Source organism: Erithacus rubecula (assembly GCF_903797595.1).
Source record: "Erithacus rubecula genome assembly, chromosome: 12".
NCBI lineage: Eukaryota > Metazoa > Chordata > Aves > Passeriformes > Muscicapidae > Erithacus > Erithacus rubecula.
In genome coordinates, this window is record NC_136664.1 from 11013846 (window position 1) to 11029349 (window position 15504).

A 15504-nucleotide genomic window follows, 5' to 3' on the forward strand; every position below is an offset into this window, starting at 1 on the left:
AAAGGTTTTTCTTGTGTTTCAGTTTCCATCTTCTCTCAAGCGGTTATTAATTTATATCATCATTAACAGTTTGAAGGATGACAATTTGCAGCAGTTAATGAGATCTTTCACTGAACTTATCATTTTTAAATTAACTGGCATTAAGTCACTCTTTCGAACAATGTAATTAATACATAAAACAATTCTCCCTCCCACCCCAACCTGAATCCTGAACTAATGCAAACAAACAAATCCCAGAGCAGCCTTGCATGTCCAGAACAAGACAAGAGTGCCTATTTTAGGATTGCCAACTGCCCAATTTGATCAAGGCAGTTCTGATTTGGGTACATTTAAAATGGCCTAATTTCAAGCACTGAATTTCTATTATTAAGTAGCACTGGACCTGAAATAATACATGAAAGTTCATTTAACTCTCAAAAAATTTGAATAAGCGTAGCTCATTTGTCTCCCAAATAAAAGTCAGCAATGTTGAAGCCAGATACAGGCTCTGAATAAAGATTATCTTTGACAGACACATGCACAAGTACGAACATGCACAAACCCTGAAGATAACTGGCAGTAAATGTTTTGCTCAAGGCATCTTAACAGGTGTTTAGTTCATAACAAACCTACTGTTCCAACAAAGCTGGCTTGCTTCAGAAAGCACTGGAAGCTGCTGTAATCACCCTCACGCTTTCAGACACCTCTCCTCCAAATTACAACCTGTGTGTAAAAGGCTTCACTGTATTTTGGGGATGGAAAAGAAATAAAGAATTATAATATTTCATGTTTGTTAGTGGATAAAAGCAAACAAAAGATGTGAAATGGTCAGTGCTGAATTCCTGTTGTGTGTGGGCTACGAAATTGTCAGTGTTTTATGAAGCGTGAGAGTAATGTAAGCTGTTTGTGCTATTTTAGTAACATATCAATAAAGTGGCAGTTTGTTATACAGCCAAATCCAATGTAGTTGATATTCGGACTAACAACAGACAGATGTTGCTAATTAAGTACACATTAAAAAACTGTTAATACTGATACTCCATTTAAGCCATATGATAATGAGACTTAAATCTTTAATCAGAATGATCCTCAGACCCATTCAGCATACGAAACTTAAAATTTTTGTTGGTTATAGAGTTTGCATTTGAGAACAAACTGAGATTTGTACTGCAGGTGTGGAGGTGATTGCTGAGCCCTGTGTGCCCTGACACTGTTTGCCTTGTCCTGTCCTTTTCCAGCAGACGTTCCATACGCCAAGCCTTGGGGACGAGGAGTTTGAAATCCCACCCATTACCCCCCCGCCCGAGTCAGACCCTGCCCTGGGCATGGCAGATATCCTGCTCCCCTTTCAGGGCCTTGCAGACCAGCTGCCTGCACAAGGAAATGAATTTACGCCTCAGTTTCCCCCGCAGAGCTTGGATCTTCCCTCCATTACAATATCCCGGAATCTCGTGGAGCAGGACGGTGTCATCCACAGCAATGGATTGCATATGGTAGGTCTGGTTCTTTTTGTGTTCCCCTTGCCTAGTGGTGTCTGTCACATGTAGATCTGTGCCATTTCTGTTTTCATTGACCCCTCAGAAGATCTGTGTGTTTTCTTGGGTGCCTGACCAAGCATTTGCCAGTGTTCTGTGTCATGTTCCAGGCGTGTTCTGTATGAACAATGGCACACGTGTTGTTACACAGCAAACAATGATTTGCTGTTACTCAGTTCCCTAAGGCAATTGCCAAATGGGTAAGGGTTAAATACTGGTGGATTCAGCAAAATAATCATGTTTGTTAAGTACAGTGCAATGTTATACTGTTTGTGAACAAATCTCTTGTGAAGAAGCAGTCAGGCTTTTCAAACACAGAATTTTCATTTTGGGAATGGACTTGGAAGCCCATATCCATTGGCATCATGTGCATCCCAAGTGCTCCTAGAGTTCAAAAATGTGTTATACAGTTGGCACTGGTGTCAAAAATTGAAAGACCATAGTGTTGGCCAGGGTGAACTATAGCATTTAGAATGAATTGCTTTTCTGTATTTGAAGTGTAGGACCCACATCTGACATCCATCAGGATATTTTGAGAGTGCGGTATTGAGAGTAGTTCAGAAGGAGAGCCAGACACAGTATGGCAGAAGGAAAAAAGCAGTGCATTTCCCTATACCTTGTATATTCCATGGGTTAAATCTTTATAAAGGGGAATTAATTAATTTTTTTAAAACTCATAAGAGAAGTGATACGGATGTATTACCTTGACAATGCTCAGAAATATAGGGCCATAAAAGGACTTTGCTGTGCCTAGTGCTCTTGCTGGCTGTAGAGGCTGGGGCAGGGTGGTCTCTTCCTGGGCTGTGTCTGAGCCCTCAGGAATAGGAAGGCATGAGCTGAGTGATGGGGACTGTGAGGCTAATTCCAGAGCTAATTAGAACACTCAAAAGCAGGGAGGTGTGGGGATTGCTCCAGAACCCATGCACTGTAGGGCTGCAGTCTCCAAGGGAGGCACACGGGGCAGTTCCCATGGTGGTGCAGTTTCCCTTTGGGCTCGGGGGATCACCCAGGGTGGGTTTGTGAGAGCTTTGTGCAGTGACATCCATCCTGCCAGCCATGAGACACAGCTGTGAGCCACTTTATCCTACTCAGCATTTTAAACTCAGTGCTTGCAATTAGAATTAGTTTCTGTGTTGCATATTGAAGAGCGAGTGAATGTTTAGCTTGAACAGATATTTTACATCAACTATATTTTTTTCTGATTAGCTCTTTTATATAGGACCTTTTGCTGAACTTGGCATAGTGAAAATACATATTTACTGCTGGACTGTAATAAAGGTTGTGTTGTTATGTTGTGATTTCTTTTTTATTATTCTGGCAAGTGAAAATTAATTAAAGATTTACAAACCAACAGGCAGTAAATATTTCTCTGTAATTCTACAGGCTGCTGACTTCATTGCAAATTTTAATATTTCTTTGGAGGTCATGAAGAGTAGCTAGCACTAATGCAGAGTGAACCACAAGCTGCTCCCTACTAGGGAGGTACAGAATTCAGTCATTCTGTGGCACTGCCTAACACAGGCCCTGAAGGATATAGTATTTGTTTAGATCTCATTTTGCACTGTACATGTTCTGAAGGAAGATCAGATTAATAAAACCTGAGAGTTAGGAATGTTGTGCCTGAAAACAAAAGTGATGGAAAGTGTGTGCACTGAATACAATGAAACTTGGTCAGAAAATGTTATGGGCTGGATTGGTGTGATGGATCCAAGTGCCCCCTCAGTGTTATAGAGGGGTTTGTAACCTGGCCCAGTTTTCCCCTTTAATTTTGCAACCTTTCATTGAATGTGATTCCTCCATGAGTAAATGCTGTCACCATAACAGTTCCAACCAGGAGAGGCCTCTAGATTGTCTTTCTTCACTCACCTCTTCTGGTGAATGGGAGGCTCCACATCTTTGCCTTTTCCCTCCACTGCACAGTGTAGAAATCAATGGTACAGTTTACACTGACTCCATTGAGAACATTTATTCCCATACAGGGTGGTGAAAAGATGTAGAGAAGCTCCTGCCTTCTTACCCCAGTAGTCCAGTGGCATTTTTTAGGGTGAGTTCCAGTTCAAAGCTGTGGATTGGGAACTTGTGTGCTACATTTTTGCTGAGGAGAGTTGATGAGGAATTGTGTGGTTTGATATGGAGGAGCCACGTAGGGAGGTTTGTGTGTCAGACATTGCCCACTACTGCTTGATTTGTTTCATGCTGTGAGATGGAGTGGCCCCTGCCCTTGTATTCTAGTCAGTAGTCTTTTTCTCTTCTGCTCATAAATGCTAGGTAGCTTTGGGAAATTTAAAAACATTAACAGAAGGTCCTTACATAGCTTTCCCTTGAACTCACATAGCTCTCTTTAGTAGTCAGATTTTCCAGCAGTTAATCTGTATTTCAAAAATAAAAAATGAAAACATTATATAATATTTTATGTAGAAAATGTGCACTTTATTAAACTGGTAAATATTTATTAATAATATTAGAATTCATCTTTAAATTAGAAATTTCATGAATTACCTTGCCTTGGAGCTATAAAAGCTTTATTACAGCAATAAAAAAATGTAAAGGAGGCATTTTGACTATGAAATTTCATTTCATGGTCAATTGAATTTACTATATCTGAAAGAACTAAAGATGGGGTTGTAAAATAATTATGATGTTCGTATACACTTACAGAACAATGTTCTTATCCAGCGATGCTGGGATAGTCTTATTTAAATGTTGTATTAATGGTATACTGCTAATCACTAAAGCTTCTTGAGCTGAATACAAACTTAAATTATTTTAATATTAACTGCATTGAGTTTATTGCTTATCTCGTGAAGCATTAGAGAGCTTCACTGTAAGCAATATTTAATTTAGGTAAATGTAGTCCTACCCTGTTGCAAAGCCTGGTAGAAGAATTTCACCTTGAAGAAATGTCATGAGATTTTAAATCACGAATGTTGAAAAAATAAAATGGGCTTGGACAGAATTATGATTAATACTGTGTGTCTTTGGCTTTTTTCTATGTACTACCTGACATGTTCACCTATAAACTTGAATGCAGAATTGCCAGAGGCATGGTTAAAAATAGGTTATGTCAAGGTTTTCCTATGTCTCCCTTAGGGTATGGAGTTGGCTAGGTACCACATAATGCTTCTGCAAGTATCTCACATATTACTCACAGGAAGACACACACATGGAAACAAAAAAGAAAAAGAAAAAAAGATTTAACATGTTCTTTCTGTACTATTATATTGCAAATAGTATTCATGGTGCAAGATATCTATATATTTATTCTCAGCATAAACGTGACCTAGCAATTACTCAAGATTGTATTGGTGAGTTAACCATTGTTTATGCTATTATGATACACATACTATGGAAAGAGTGACAATTTGTCACAATGCTGATTAACTTCATTATTACTGGCAAGAAACTCAACATGTTTATCTTTACAGAATTTTTAATGCTTAAAAACAGGCAACAGCAACAAAAAGAGGAGATAAAACGGAGGCAATTTGATTAATTTTAATATTTTAATAACATGCAAATAAAATTCTAATGTTCAAAAAGGAGTCACTGAAAAATGGAGTGTTGATGTACATTTGACTTCAAAGAATGCATGGATTTACATGATGCAAATATTATCCCTATAAATACTTGAATATAAATAAGCAGAAATCAACAGCAATATCCTCATTAAAAATCAACTCCCAATATTTTATATTAATGCTGTTTTCTGTTGAGCTGCCCATAAAAAAATATTTTAATCTGCAAACTGTGGCAATTCTATAAAACTACAAGTTTTGCTCCTGAGGGTTCCTTTTTTTAACACCTCTCTCTAATCTGCCCAGCCTGCTGAGTAGCATTGACATCAGTAGTACATCAATTTCAGAAAGTGGATTATTTTTACTAGACAGCTATTGTGACATATTGGGTCAGTCATAAATGAAAGATATTCATGCAAGCATGCAATACTTGTAATGAAGTCTCACTCTGACCTTCTGTATGATTGATTCTGTAATTTAGTTTTCTCAGGCAGTGCCTGAAATGAAATGAAATCATGTTGAACAAGTTTTGAATACCCACAGTGCACCAGGAGAAGAAAAATCTGCAGCCCCAGAGGCTTGAGAGAGAGCAGCTGAACGATTTATCTCCATGCTATTATAGCCTTTGCCAGCATTCAACATTTCTTTTTTTTTTTTTTTTTTTTTTTTTTTTCTTATTTGGCTTAAGTACTTAATTCTGCAGGTAGCTGTAAATGGGAAAATAAAATGCTGTTCAGATTTAAAATGACAGGACAGGAGTATGTGCAGGGGACTGATAAAATATCTTGAATAGAACTGACCTTTCATGTAGCTGAAAGTTACTGGGGGATTCATCCTCATAATTACCATATAGATTATTTTTATTTCTTTCCTGCAATGAAACATTTCAGAGAGCAGTAGTGCTGATTGAATGAAAATTGAACTTGTTAACATTCTTTTCAGCTTAGCCTGTTGTACATAACAGAAGGTTAGCTTTGATGAATTTCAAAATTCTCTTTCTGATATCTAAGAAACAGACAGTAAAATAATTGTCTTTTTGCAGTCAGATTTTTTTTCTTTTATTCAAAAACGTATGATTGTTAGAAAAACAGACTGATAGTTTTACATACATTACTTATTCTGCTAGAGAAAATGTGTTTCCTATTTGATGAAGATTTGAGCCTGTTTATATTTTGTAATTGTTGCAATGCTGCCAGTGCAGTCAGGATTCTGCACAGATAAGGCTAATTCATAGTGGAATATGTTCATCTTTAATTATATTCTCCTTAGGAGTGGCACTGTGCTCAAATCAAAGACACAATGGTGACTATTGATTTTACTTGAAGAAGAGACTTTTAAAATAAACACCTCAAGAATGTGGCCTTAAAGAGATGAAGTGCAAATTTGAGCTTATTAAAGGCTGCATACAATAGAAATATAATGAATGGTTCTGAGCAGTGGTGCCTTTTACTTACAGCTTGAAACCCTTTTTAGTATTTTAAATTCCCAAATTACTAATGAACTTTAAGTGAATAGATTAACATAAGATTGGAATACTAAGAGCTAAAAATGTTGCTTTGAAATTGGCAAGAGATGGTTATTTCACTATTCACCTGACTGGGTGCCTCTCACTTATATGTTTAATTTTCCTTTACAAAGAAACTTATTTTTACATCTCTCTTTTAATATCCAGTCAGTAATCTCCTATCTGGAGAGAATGGAGTAGGTTTTCAATTAATAAAATGTTATAACAACATTGTTTAATGTTGTTGCAGATGAAACAGTTATTTCATGGGTCATTAATGTGTTTAACGCCTGGAATGGTTTATTAAAACAAGCCCTTGTTATTGTTATGAATGTGTTTATTGTCATCTTTGATACAAAATGTACAACAAATTTCACAAGTTTCTAGGTATCAATTTATAGAAATGGCAATTACTGTTGCTAGAAAAAGGGATTGTCTTCTGTTTTTTCTTGGATTTCTTTGCTGAGTTGCTAAGCTTGGGCTTTAAATCAACAGTGTTAGTCTGGTTTGCAGTGGCCTTTCCCAGCAGAAATGGCAGCTGTTATTGCCACTGGTTTTCAGAATTTGTGGTACCAGGAAAAATTAATCTCAAGCAACCCTGAATTAAAGGATGCTCGGGCGGCTCCGAGCAGTGACATTTGGCCATGTACAGAACAGGAGGGAGGCTCTGGAAATGAGACCTTTAGGACTCAGCTGGCAGCTCTGGTGGCTGCTCCCAGCTGGGCTGGGACACAGCTCCCTGCTGGGTGCTTTGCTGATGAGCTTCCAAGTCTTTACTGAGGAATTTATTTTTCTTCGGTGTGGCAGTAAATATTTAATTTTTCACCTGATGAGGTAGTTGGGCGTTTTGCAGTTCCCTTTCAGAGCACGTGGGTGCCCAGCTGAAGGGCCCTGGGGGCAGGTGGGTGATGGGCTGAGAGCCCTGGAGGCAGCAGTGGCTCTGGCACAGGGCTGTGACTTTGGCCTGATGGGAGATGGTGCTGGGCTGCTAAACAATAGTGTGAAGATTTTCATATCAGTGACATTCCTATTTCAGTGACATTGTAATTCTCAGTGTGGATGATAGAGTCATTTTTCTGAGACATACTCTTTTCTCATTGCTCATTGGTACAGACCAATGCATGGGCCCCCTGTTAATGACAGAGGGAAATGTCTTCTGCTGTTCTTAAAAATAGGCCACTTATAGTAGCTGCTAGGAAGAATCTGTCCATAGGAAACAAAGTGGCAGCAGTTGCCAAAGACACCTCTCTGAATAGCAGGCATTAAGCTAAACTAAAAAAGAATAAAAATTAAAACAGGTAGGTTATTGCCTATTGATATCATGAGGGAGTCCTGCATGAAAGAAGAGAAGCACAGTAACATTGGGAGAACAGTCTGGGGAAAGAGACTGACTATTATATAATAATAGTGCCTAAATCAAGATCCATCAGCTTCAGAAAATACTCACAAGGTGCCATATGCATCTGGGAGAAAGGATGTAGCTCACTGGGAAAGCTGTCAGGAGTTGGAGCCGAAGCAGAGTGTTTGATATTTCTAAGAGCTGTGCTCAGAAGGAACTCAGACATCTATGGCTGTGGACTCCAGCTGTGCATTAAGCCTAGGCCATGGCTTTAAGCTATTCTGCCTTCTGAGTTTAAGTGATAAAACCAGGTGCTGTTTTTATAAGCCAGCTGAATGAGGCAGATGCTGCAGGTGCTGTACCTGGCCAAAGGCTTACCTGGGTCCAGCCACTCTTGCTCTTGGGTAATTTGGAAACTTCCTTTGAAATTCCTGCTATTCCCTGCTGTTACCATTCATGTGTCCCCTTGGACAGCTTACCCAAGACTAAGCTTCCAATTCCAGTTTGCAAGTGTTGAGGAAATGTGAAGTCTCTTTAGAGTTTATAATTACTCTATGTTGTCAGATAGCTGGAAGAAGAACATATCTGGGTCTGGTAATATAAAACATAATGAGACCTACTTTTCTGATTTACTTTAGAAACCAACAACAAGTAAACAAAGAAACCTCAGAGAAAAGAAAAATCTCCCCAAAACCTAAAGAAAACATACTCCTGAACACAGCTACCAACTCATAGCATTTTTTATACATAAAAATGCCATGTAACCCGAGTCTGTCCCTCTGCAATTTCTTGCACAATTCTTGTTACCTTTGATAATGTTTGTTAGTTGTCATGCTCCCTCACTCTCTCCCCACGATCTTTACTGCATAATAAGGACCTTTGAAGTCTGCCTTTGATTTGGGAGCTGAAGCACCTGAGTTGTGGAGGTTATAACAAAACTGCTAACAGCGTTTATCTGACATTCTGGGACTTAATTTCAGCTATCCAGGATTTGTTTGCAATGTGTCGTCACTGTTTGCATACAGCAGACCTAAACTTGTAGTGCTAATTTGGAGAGAAGCTCCTCATGCCAAGAGACTCCTCAGATCAGAGCCCAGATCTGTGATCTGAGTCACACATGTATTGTGATCATGCTGTTGGGTGCCTTGTCCAAGAGGAGTGCCACTCAATATGCTCTAAAGCATGGTAGAAGCTGGGGAGGAGGAGAGTGGGGAGTCTGTTAATATGCCTTACAAAATGGTGTAAACATTAAGTTATAAAGAAGTTGTCAATTAATTGGTGCCAAAACAGCAGCAGCAGCCACTGTGGGTGGGTGGAGGCTGTGACCAGCCTGTCCTTGTCTGTGAGAGCAGAAGGACTCAATAGCAAATGAGGCAACCAAGATGTGTGACCCCTTCAGCCTGGGTTGGGGATCATGAGAAGCTGCAAGCTCACAGGACAGTAACTGGGTAAGAACAGAGTTCTCAAAGAGAAAACACTCAAGGATAGGATGGTGGGGCATCTCCAGTAAGAATTTGAATAAAGAATTGTAAGCATTTCAGAGGAAAGTCTTTGTCCCTTTGTTTGGTAGTTGTGTGACTGATCTTGCTGTGAGCTTTGTGTATTCACCACAGTGTTTTGTTAGAGGTTCCCAGCTGAGCATGCTGTCAATGGCTGGTTCCACAGCACCTTGCTGCAGAGGTGGTGGGTCCTGGGGTCTGGAGTTGTGTTGGTCTGGCAGGTAGCTGGGTGTTGGCCCTGCCCTGGCCCCTTGGTGTTTGCAATCTCATCTCTGAGGTGGTGCTGCTCTGCCTGGTGTCCCTGTGCTCCTGCTGCCTGACCCCTGAGTGTCCCTCCACACAAGGGCTTTTCATTTGTGGTTTGCTGGTCTTGCATTGCACCTCCCACCCCTGTCAGTGGTGCAAGGAAAGCATTAATGGCATTTGCAGTGTGTGCCTTTAACAAGTGCTTGGTGGTGAAAATCATTGCAGAAAACATCCCAGGTGCCTATGCTGATGCCTTGAGCTTTAGCTTTCACATTTTTCAGTTTCTGTACTGCACTAGTATATAACTCTAAACTTCATAGAAAGTGTCAGCAAGTTCTCTTCACAGTTCAATTAGACAAAACAATCCTTTCCCAGCCTGAGAACCAAGGACACCATTGCAGCTTCAGGCTCAAAAATTGTAAATGACAGTGAATTGAGGAGAGCAATCTGGGAGTTTGGGACTTCATAACCTGGAGCTGTAATTGGACAATTAACCCCAATATGTAAATTGATCAAAACTTATAAAAGTGTGAAAACTCATGACCCACCATCCATCTTGGGTGTAACTCTTGTACTGCCCCGGGTGTGTCCTTTGGAGACCTTTTAATAAATACCCACTATATTCCTTTAGCACTGTCTAGCCTTTGTTCCAGATACTCTCTCAAGGAATCATGCACAAGCCACAAAGGACAAAATTTCAGCCCTGGGGTAGGCAGGAATAAAACTGATACTTTGTACTGCCAGGTGTCATAATATATATATATATCTGCAGTATATTATGCAGCATGTTGTATAACTAATCAGTGCAAGAAGCAGTGCCACAAATGAGTGATTTGATTCTGAGAATATATCTATCTTGTATGACCTCCATAGTAGCCCCATGACCCCCAAAATAAGTTGCTCAGATTTAAAGAGCAAATCAGTGGGCCTTCATGTTTGTTGGTTTGGGTTTTGGTTTTTGTTTGGTTTGTTGTTTTTTAATCTTTTCATGTCTCTTCTGTGGTTTATGTGTGGACAGAAGAGAGTAAAGGACTGGATGGGCACAAAGACCAAAAACTTGCATGTTCTTTATGTTCTTCAGGCAATGGAATGTGTGACAACCTCTTGTCACCAACCCATCTCTTAGGTCCAGATTACGATACAATTTTTTATTTTTTTTTTACAAATTGGCATGTACTGTTTCTTGTACACCTTTTTTGGGGAATCAAATTAGGTAAGGTTTACTTTTTTACAGAGACATGAAGTGGAACATGGGAGTTTTTTCACTGCCAGAGAAAAGAAGCTGCTGCTTGTAGGATCTCCTGATAACTGCAGTTTGACAGCTCTATTAGTGATGATGGTGTGTGTGGAGGGGAGAGGAAGGACACTCCTTCAGTGGTGGCAGTACCAAGTGCAACTGTTTTGTATTCTATTAAGTAAGGATTTAATCTCTGACAGAGAAAAGCATCCTGTTAGTTTGATTTGTTTTGATTGGCAGTGAAGTCCAATCCTGTAAAAATTTAGATTAATGGATTCTTTTATCTATGCTTTACTTGTGGAGAAAAAGAATATTGAGGATTTCTTCTAGTGATATGCTGACTTGACTAAAAGTAAAGGGAGTAATTTACAGTCAGGGACAACTGAGGATTTCACTCTACATTGCAGTGCATTTGCTTCAACTTAAATACATCCTTTAAAATATTGCATCAGCTTATGTTACATTGACAGTGATGAATTCCTCAGGCAATAGAATATATAATAGTTTTAGTCAACTTCTGAAACCAGGGCACAGTGAACATAGCCATAAATGTTGGGTTTTACTTAGTTATTCCTTAGTTATTTTGGTATTTCCTTAGGCACTTCTATAGGGCACTTCCATCAGTCCTCACACGACCAGAGTCTCACCAGAGGTATTGCATATTTAAATGATGGAAGGCTGTAGACATTCATTTTAATCAAGACTTCAGTACTGCTCAAAAATGTTCTGAAAAGTAATTTCCTAGTTATATTTTTAAATGTCTTGTTGAATATTCCCAGAGATTAAAATTATATCAGGGTAGGAATTTAGGATAGAGTTACTGAATGAAAATGATTCTTAAAATGCAGGGTAGGTACATGGAAATTAGGACATCTCTCAATGTAATGGATGGATGCATTTATTTGTCAAAATAAATACTAACTCTATTACAAGCTATACTAAGAACTGGATGCTTAATGAGTTGCTAATAGAAGAACAAATTATCTTTTATTACTATATTTTTTTTACTTAGTACTCCATGGTACCTTGAAAAACACCTTTGATAAAACTATAAATTAAGGCATGAGAGTTTACACATTCCTTTATTTTAATTTTTATTTTCTTTTTTTAAAATCTCCTTACTCCATTATTTGCTTTCCAGTGTCTGTTGATGAATTGATATTTTTTATATATTTTTGAGAACTTACTCCTTTACAAATCAATGTAAAGAAGCTATGCATTAGTCATAGGCTGTGAGATGTGTCCTTTAGCAATAGGACTAAATATGACTTCTATGGCATGAGTGTCTAAAGTGATTAGAATTGTTGGGAGTAGGATAGTTTGATGGACAGATACCTTTATGGTTCCTTTGATGAGGCCTTCGAGGAACCAAGTGCTGAATGTCTTTATAATGTGTGCAACAGGGTAAGAAAGTGTGCCTGCACAGTCACCATAAAGTTGTTTTGTGAAGGAGAAAACATTTTTGACTATATTTTGCTTTTTTGAAAATCTGGGTATATAACTAGAATCATAGAAAGGTAAAAATATTTGGGTTGGAAGGGACCTTAAAGATCATTTCGTTCAAACCCCTCTGCCATGGGCAGGAATCCTTCCTGCCAGGTTGCTCAGGGCCCCATCCTGCCTGCCTTGAGCTTCTCTGTCCCAGGTTTCATCACATTAAAGAACTGCTCCCTAACACCTTACCCAGACCCCTTGCTCTCCATGCAGAGCCCTGGCACTGCAGAGCCCAGAGAGGTGGCCAATGTTCCCCTCAATAAATGTCTCTGTACCTCAGGGGTTTGAAGCACTTTGTAGGATGACAACAGATTGATCTGAGTCAAAGCCATTCCAGTCTGCAGAGGAGTTAGACTAGTTATTTCTCTTTTGGTTTTGGTGTCACACATTATGTCCTTGTTTGATTGTCATGCTGAGTAATCAGTGGTTCAGTTTTGCCTGACTTGTTTAAGATCACCAGGTTTTGCCTAACTTCAATCTAAGGCTGTAAAACAGATCAGGCTCAATCAAAACTTGATACTGTCTGCTTGAGAAATTAATGATTTTTTGTCAGAACTAATCTCTTGTTTTTACTCAATGTTACAAAAATCTTGAATGCTTTTAATACTTGTGTATCACATTTAGTTCGGATTAAGTTTTTGTAAAAGAGCTTGTGATATTGTCTAAAATTCTCCCAGTATTCTCAGTGGATTATTTTTGGATATGTGAGCTTTTCAATTTTCATATAGTAAAATAATTAGGATGTCATGTGGCTGCTTCAGTGCTCTTGTATTTCCATGTGTGCTTCTGATATAGGATGATTTTTGTTGTTAAACATTTCTTTGATAAACATCTCAAGCATAATGAAATGCTAGTGATCCTTTCAATTTGGCATTGACCTTTGGCAGTATCAGGGAAAAAATATGAGCAAAGATAATTGATGGAAATTTTGTTTTCTTGATTTTTAGCTCCCTTAGAAGACTTTTGTTTGCTCAGGAGCTATAGAAAAATGCCATGGACTTTAATATTGCTGTGAACTAGCCTTCCTTCCTTCTTTCCAAACCACTGTATACACATTAAAAATGGCTTATACTTCTTTGTCTGAAAGCTCTTGTATAAGTACCATAGGTTGTTCATGCCCATAGCACTGTACCACAAAGCAAAAAAGCGAAAATCCTAGTCCTTTCTCTTTTTTAATATTGATCAGCCACATAACTTAAACTGAAAGTGCAGAAAATACAGTTTGTTGTTTTCACATGCGAAAATAAGGGATTGGATATTATATGAAGCATTTTCTTTCATATGATGTGTCTTATCAGTTTAATTCTAAATGGCCAGTTACAAAATATTGTTGTTGCCATTCTTAGATTTCACTGAAGCTCTTTAGTTGAAAAAATAAAAAGGCTAAAGAAATCAGGAAAAGATACAGAAAAGAAAAACTGAAATTAAGTAAGTGAATGCAGAAAACCCATGCAAGCATCAAATAGTATCAGAAAAAGGGACAGTTAAGAATTCATGGGCTTGTGTATAAAATTAGATTCTGGGTCAGTGCAAGTCAAGAGAATTTAGTCTCAATAAAATCATAGATGCAACCAAAATGACAAGACTTGGAGTAAATGGTTTGTAACCCATGTCATCATATTTTGTTGCCTCAGTGTAAAGGCCAGAAAGGCTTGTATTATGTAGCAATAAAGAGAGAACAAAAGCAAGGCTTTTAGGGGTAGAACACCTCCAAGAAAGTACTTTCTGCACAATAATGAAGTAAGGTAGTTTTTATGAGGTAAGGTTATTCTGATGATCTTCAGCTTTGCTGAAAAAAAAAGCAGAGTTTTTCTTTGTGTAATGAAGTCTGTAAGCTAAAATGATTGGAGTAATAGGCAGAGAGTGATATCGTTTCACAAAAGACTTTGAATGACTTCCAGATGCCACTGCCAATACAAGTCACAATCAAAATGACCCTGTAGTTAACAGCAGTAAATTTTCACAGAAAGGTGCCCTGAAGCAAATGGGTATTTCAGCCAATAAGTCTGATGTTTTGATCTTTCTGTATCAAGTGCTCCACTTTTGGCACACACACTCATCTCTAAGGAACTACAGTCCTTTACTGAAAATGTTAAAAGCATTTAAGAGGTAGGAGAAGCAGTGTGGTGGGGTAGGGAGGATGAGCCAAGCTGGCTATGGCTGGGGAAGCACAGGGAAAATGAGGATGAGCCCTGGTGCAAGCATCTGCATCAGGAGCTTGTGAGCTTATCTTGATCTGTGCTGGACCCAGCTGCACCACCACGTGTACTTTTATGCTAAAGAAGGATTTGTTTTACTGTATAGGTCTCAGCAGAAGGAGACATGAATGTCAAATTCAGAATTAATATGATTCACTGCTGTAGGGAAGCAGTGAGCTGCAGTGTTTGTGTATAAAGATACAGGAGGTGGGGTGTGCATCTTCTCTAACACGTGTGTTGCTTCTTTGTATGGCTACACAGCCATGGAAATGCTTCCAGGAGCATAGAACCACTGCCTGGTTGAGGGCAGAGTTTTAAAAAGTAAGGGAAAATCATTTGGACTAAACTTTTACCTCCATGCTGACACAGATTTTTGAAAAGTGGTTTGTACTTATCCGTACTTAATAAGAGAGCACCAGGAAGGTCAGACTCTGTTGTGGAAGTCCAGTAGGCTCCTACAATTGCTGTTTTGTTCTGTGTCATTTCATTAAGGATCATTGCACCTGCTACTAATTGCAATGTGGCTTATTAATAATGAAAGAGTTTTCAAAATCTAATTTATTTCTCATGTTTCTGGCTGTTCAAACAATGACTGTAGATTAATCAGGTTGCTGAATCAATTTGTGAGCTATTTATTCTCTTATTAACTTTTAAAAAAAATCTTCTTTTCTGTTTACATGTTCCTTCATTGTTTATTGATCTGTGTATGGTGAAAAAAAAAAAAAGTAGTTTTCATAGGCAGATTGCAGCTGACTTTACCTTCAGGGTCTTGCTTCTTTTTATTTACAAATGTGGTAAATGTTGTGCGGATGTAGGAGACACAGTTTGTGCCCTCAAGAAACAGTAGAAACCAAACCATGCAAACACTTGTGTTTCTGAGACGTGGAGTACAAGAAAAATCAAGTCGGTGATTTGTACATCGATTGCTGCTTCCACACATTTGCTTGTTGAATTAAAG

General features: G+C 38.6%; 1 protein-coding gene across 4 annotated transcripts in view; it reads left to right on the top strand.

Moving 5' to 3' along the window:
• Nucleotides 1-15504, top strand: part of TOX3 (TOX high mobility group box family member 3) — a 74119-nt gene that overhangs the window by 51233 nt on the left and 7382 nt on the right. For 2 of the 4 annotated variants that reach the window (XM_079316523.1, XM_079316521.1), the window contains exon 3: nt 1218-1472. In XM_079316523.1, coding sequence (XP_079172649.1) covers nt 1218-1472 — 255 coding nt within the window. The remainder of the gene's footprint in view (nt 1-1217; nt 1473-15504) is intronic. The other 2 variants (XM_079316524.1, XM_079316522.1) reach the window with 1 other exon arrangement.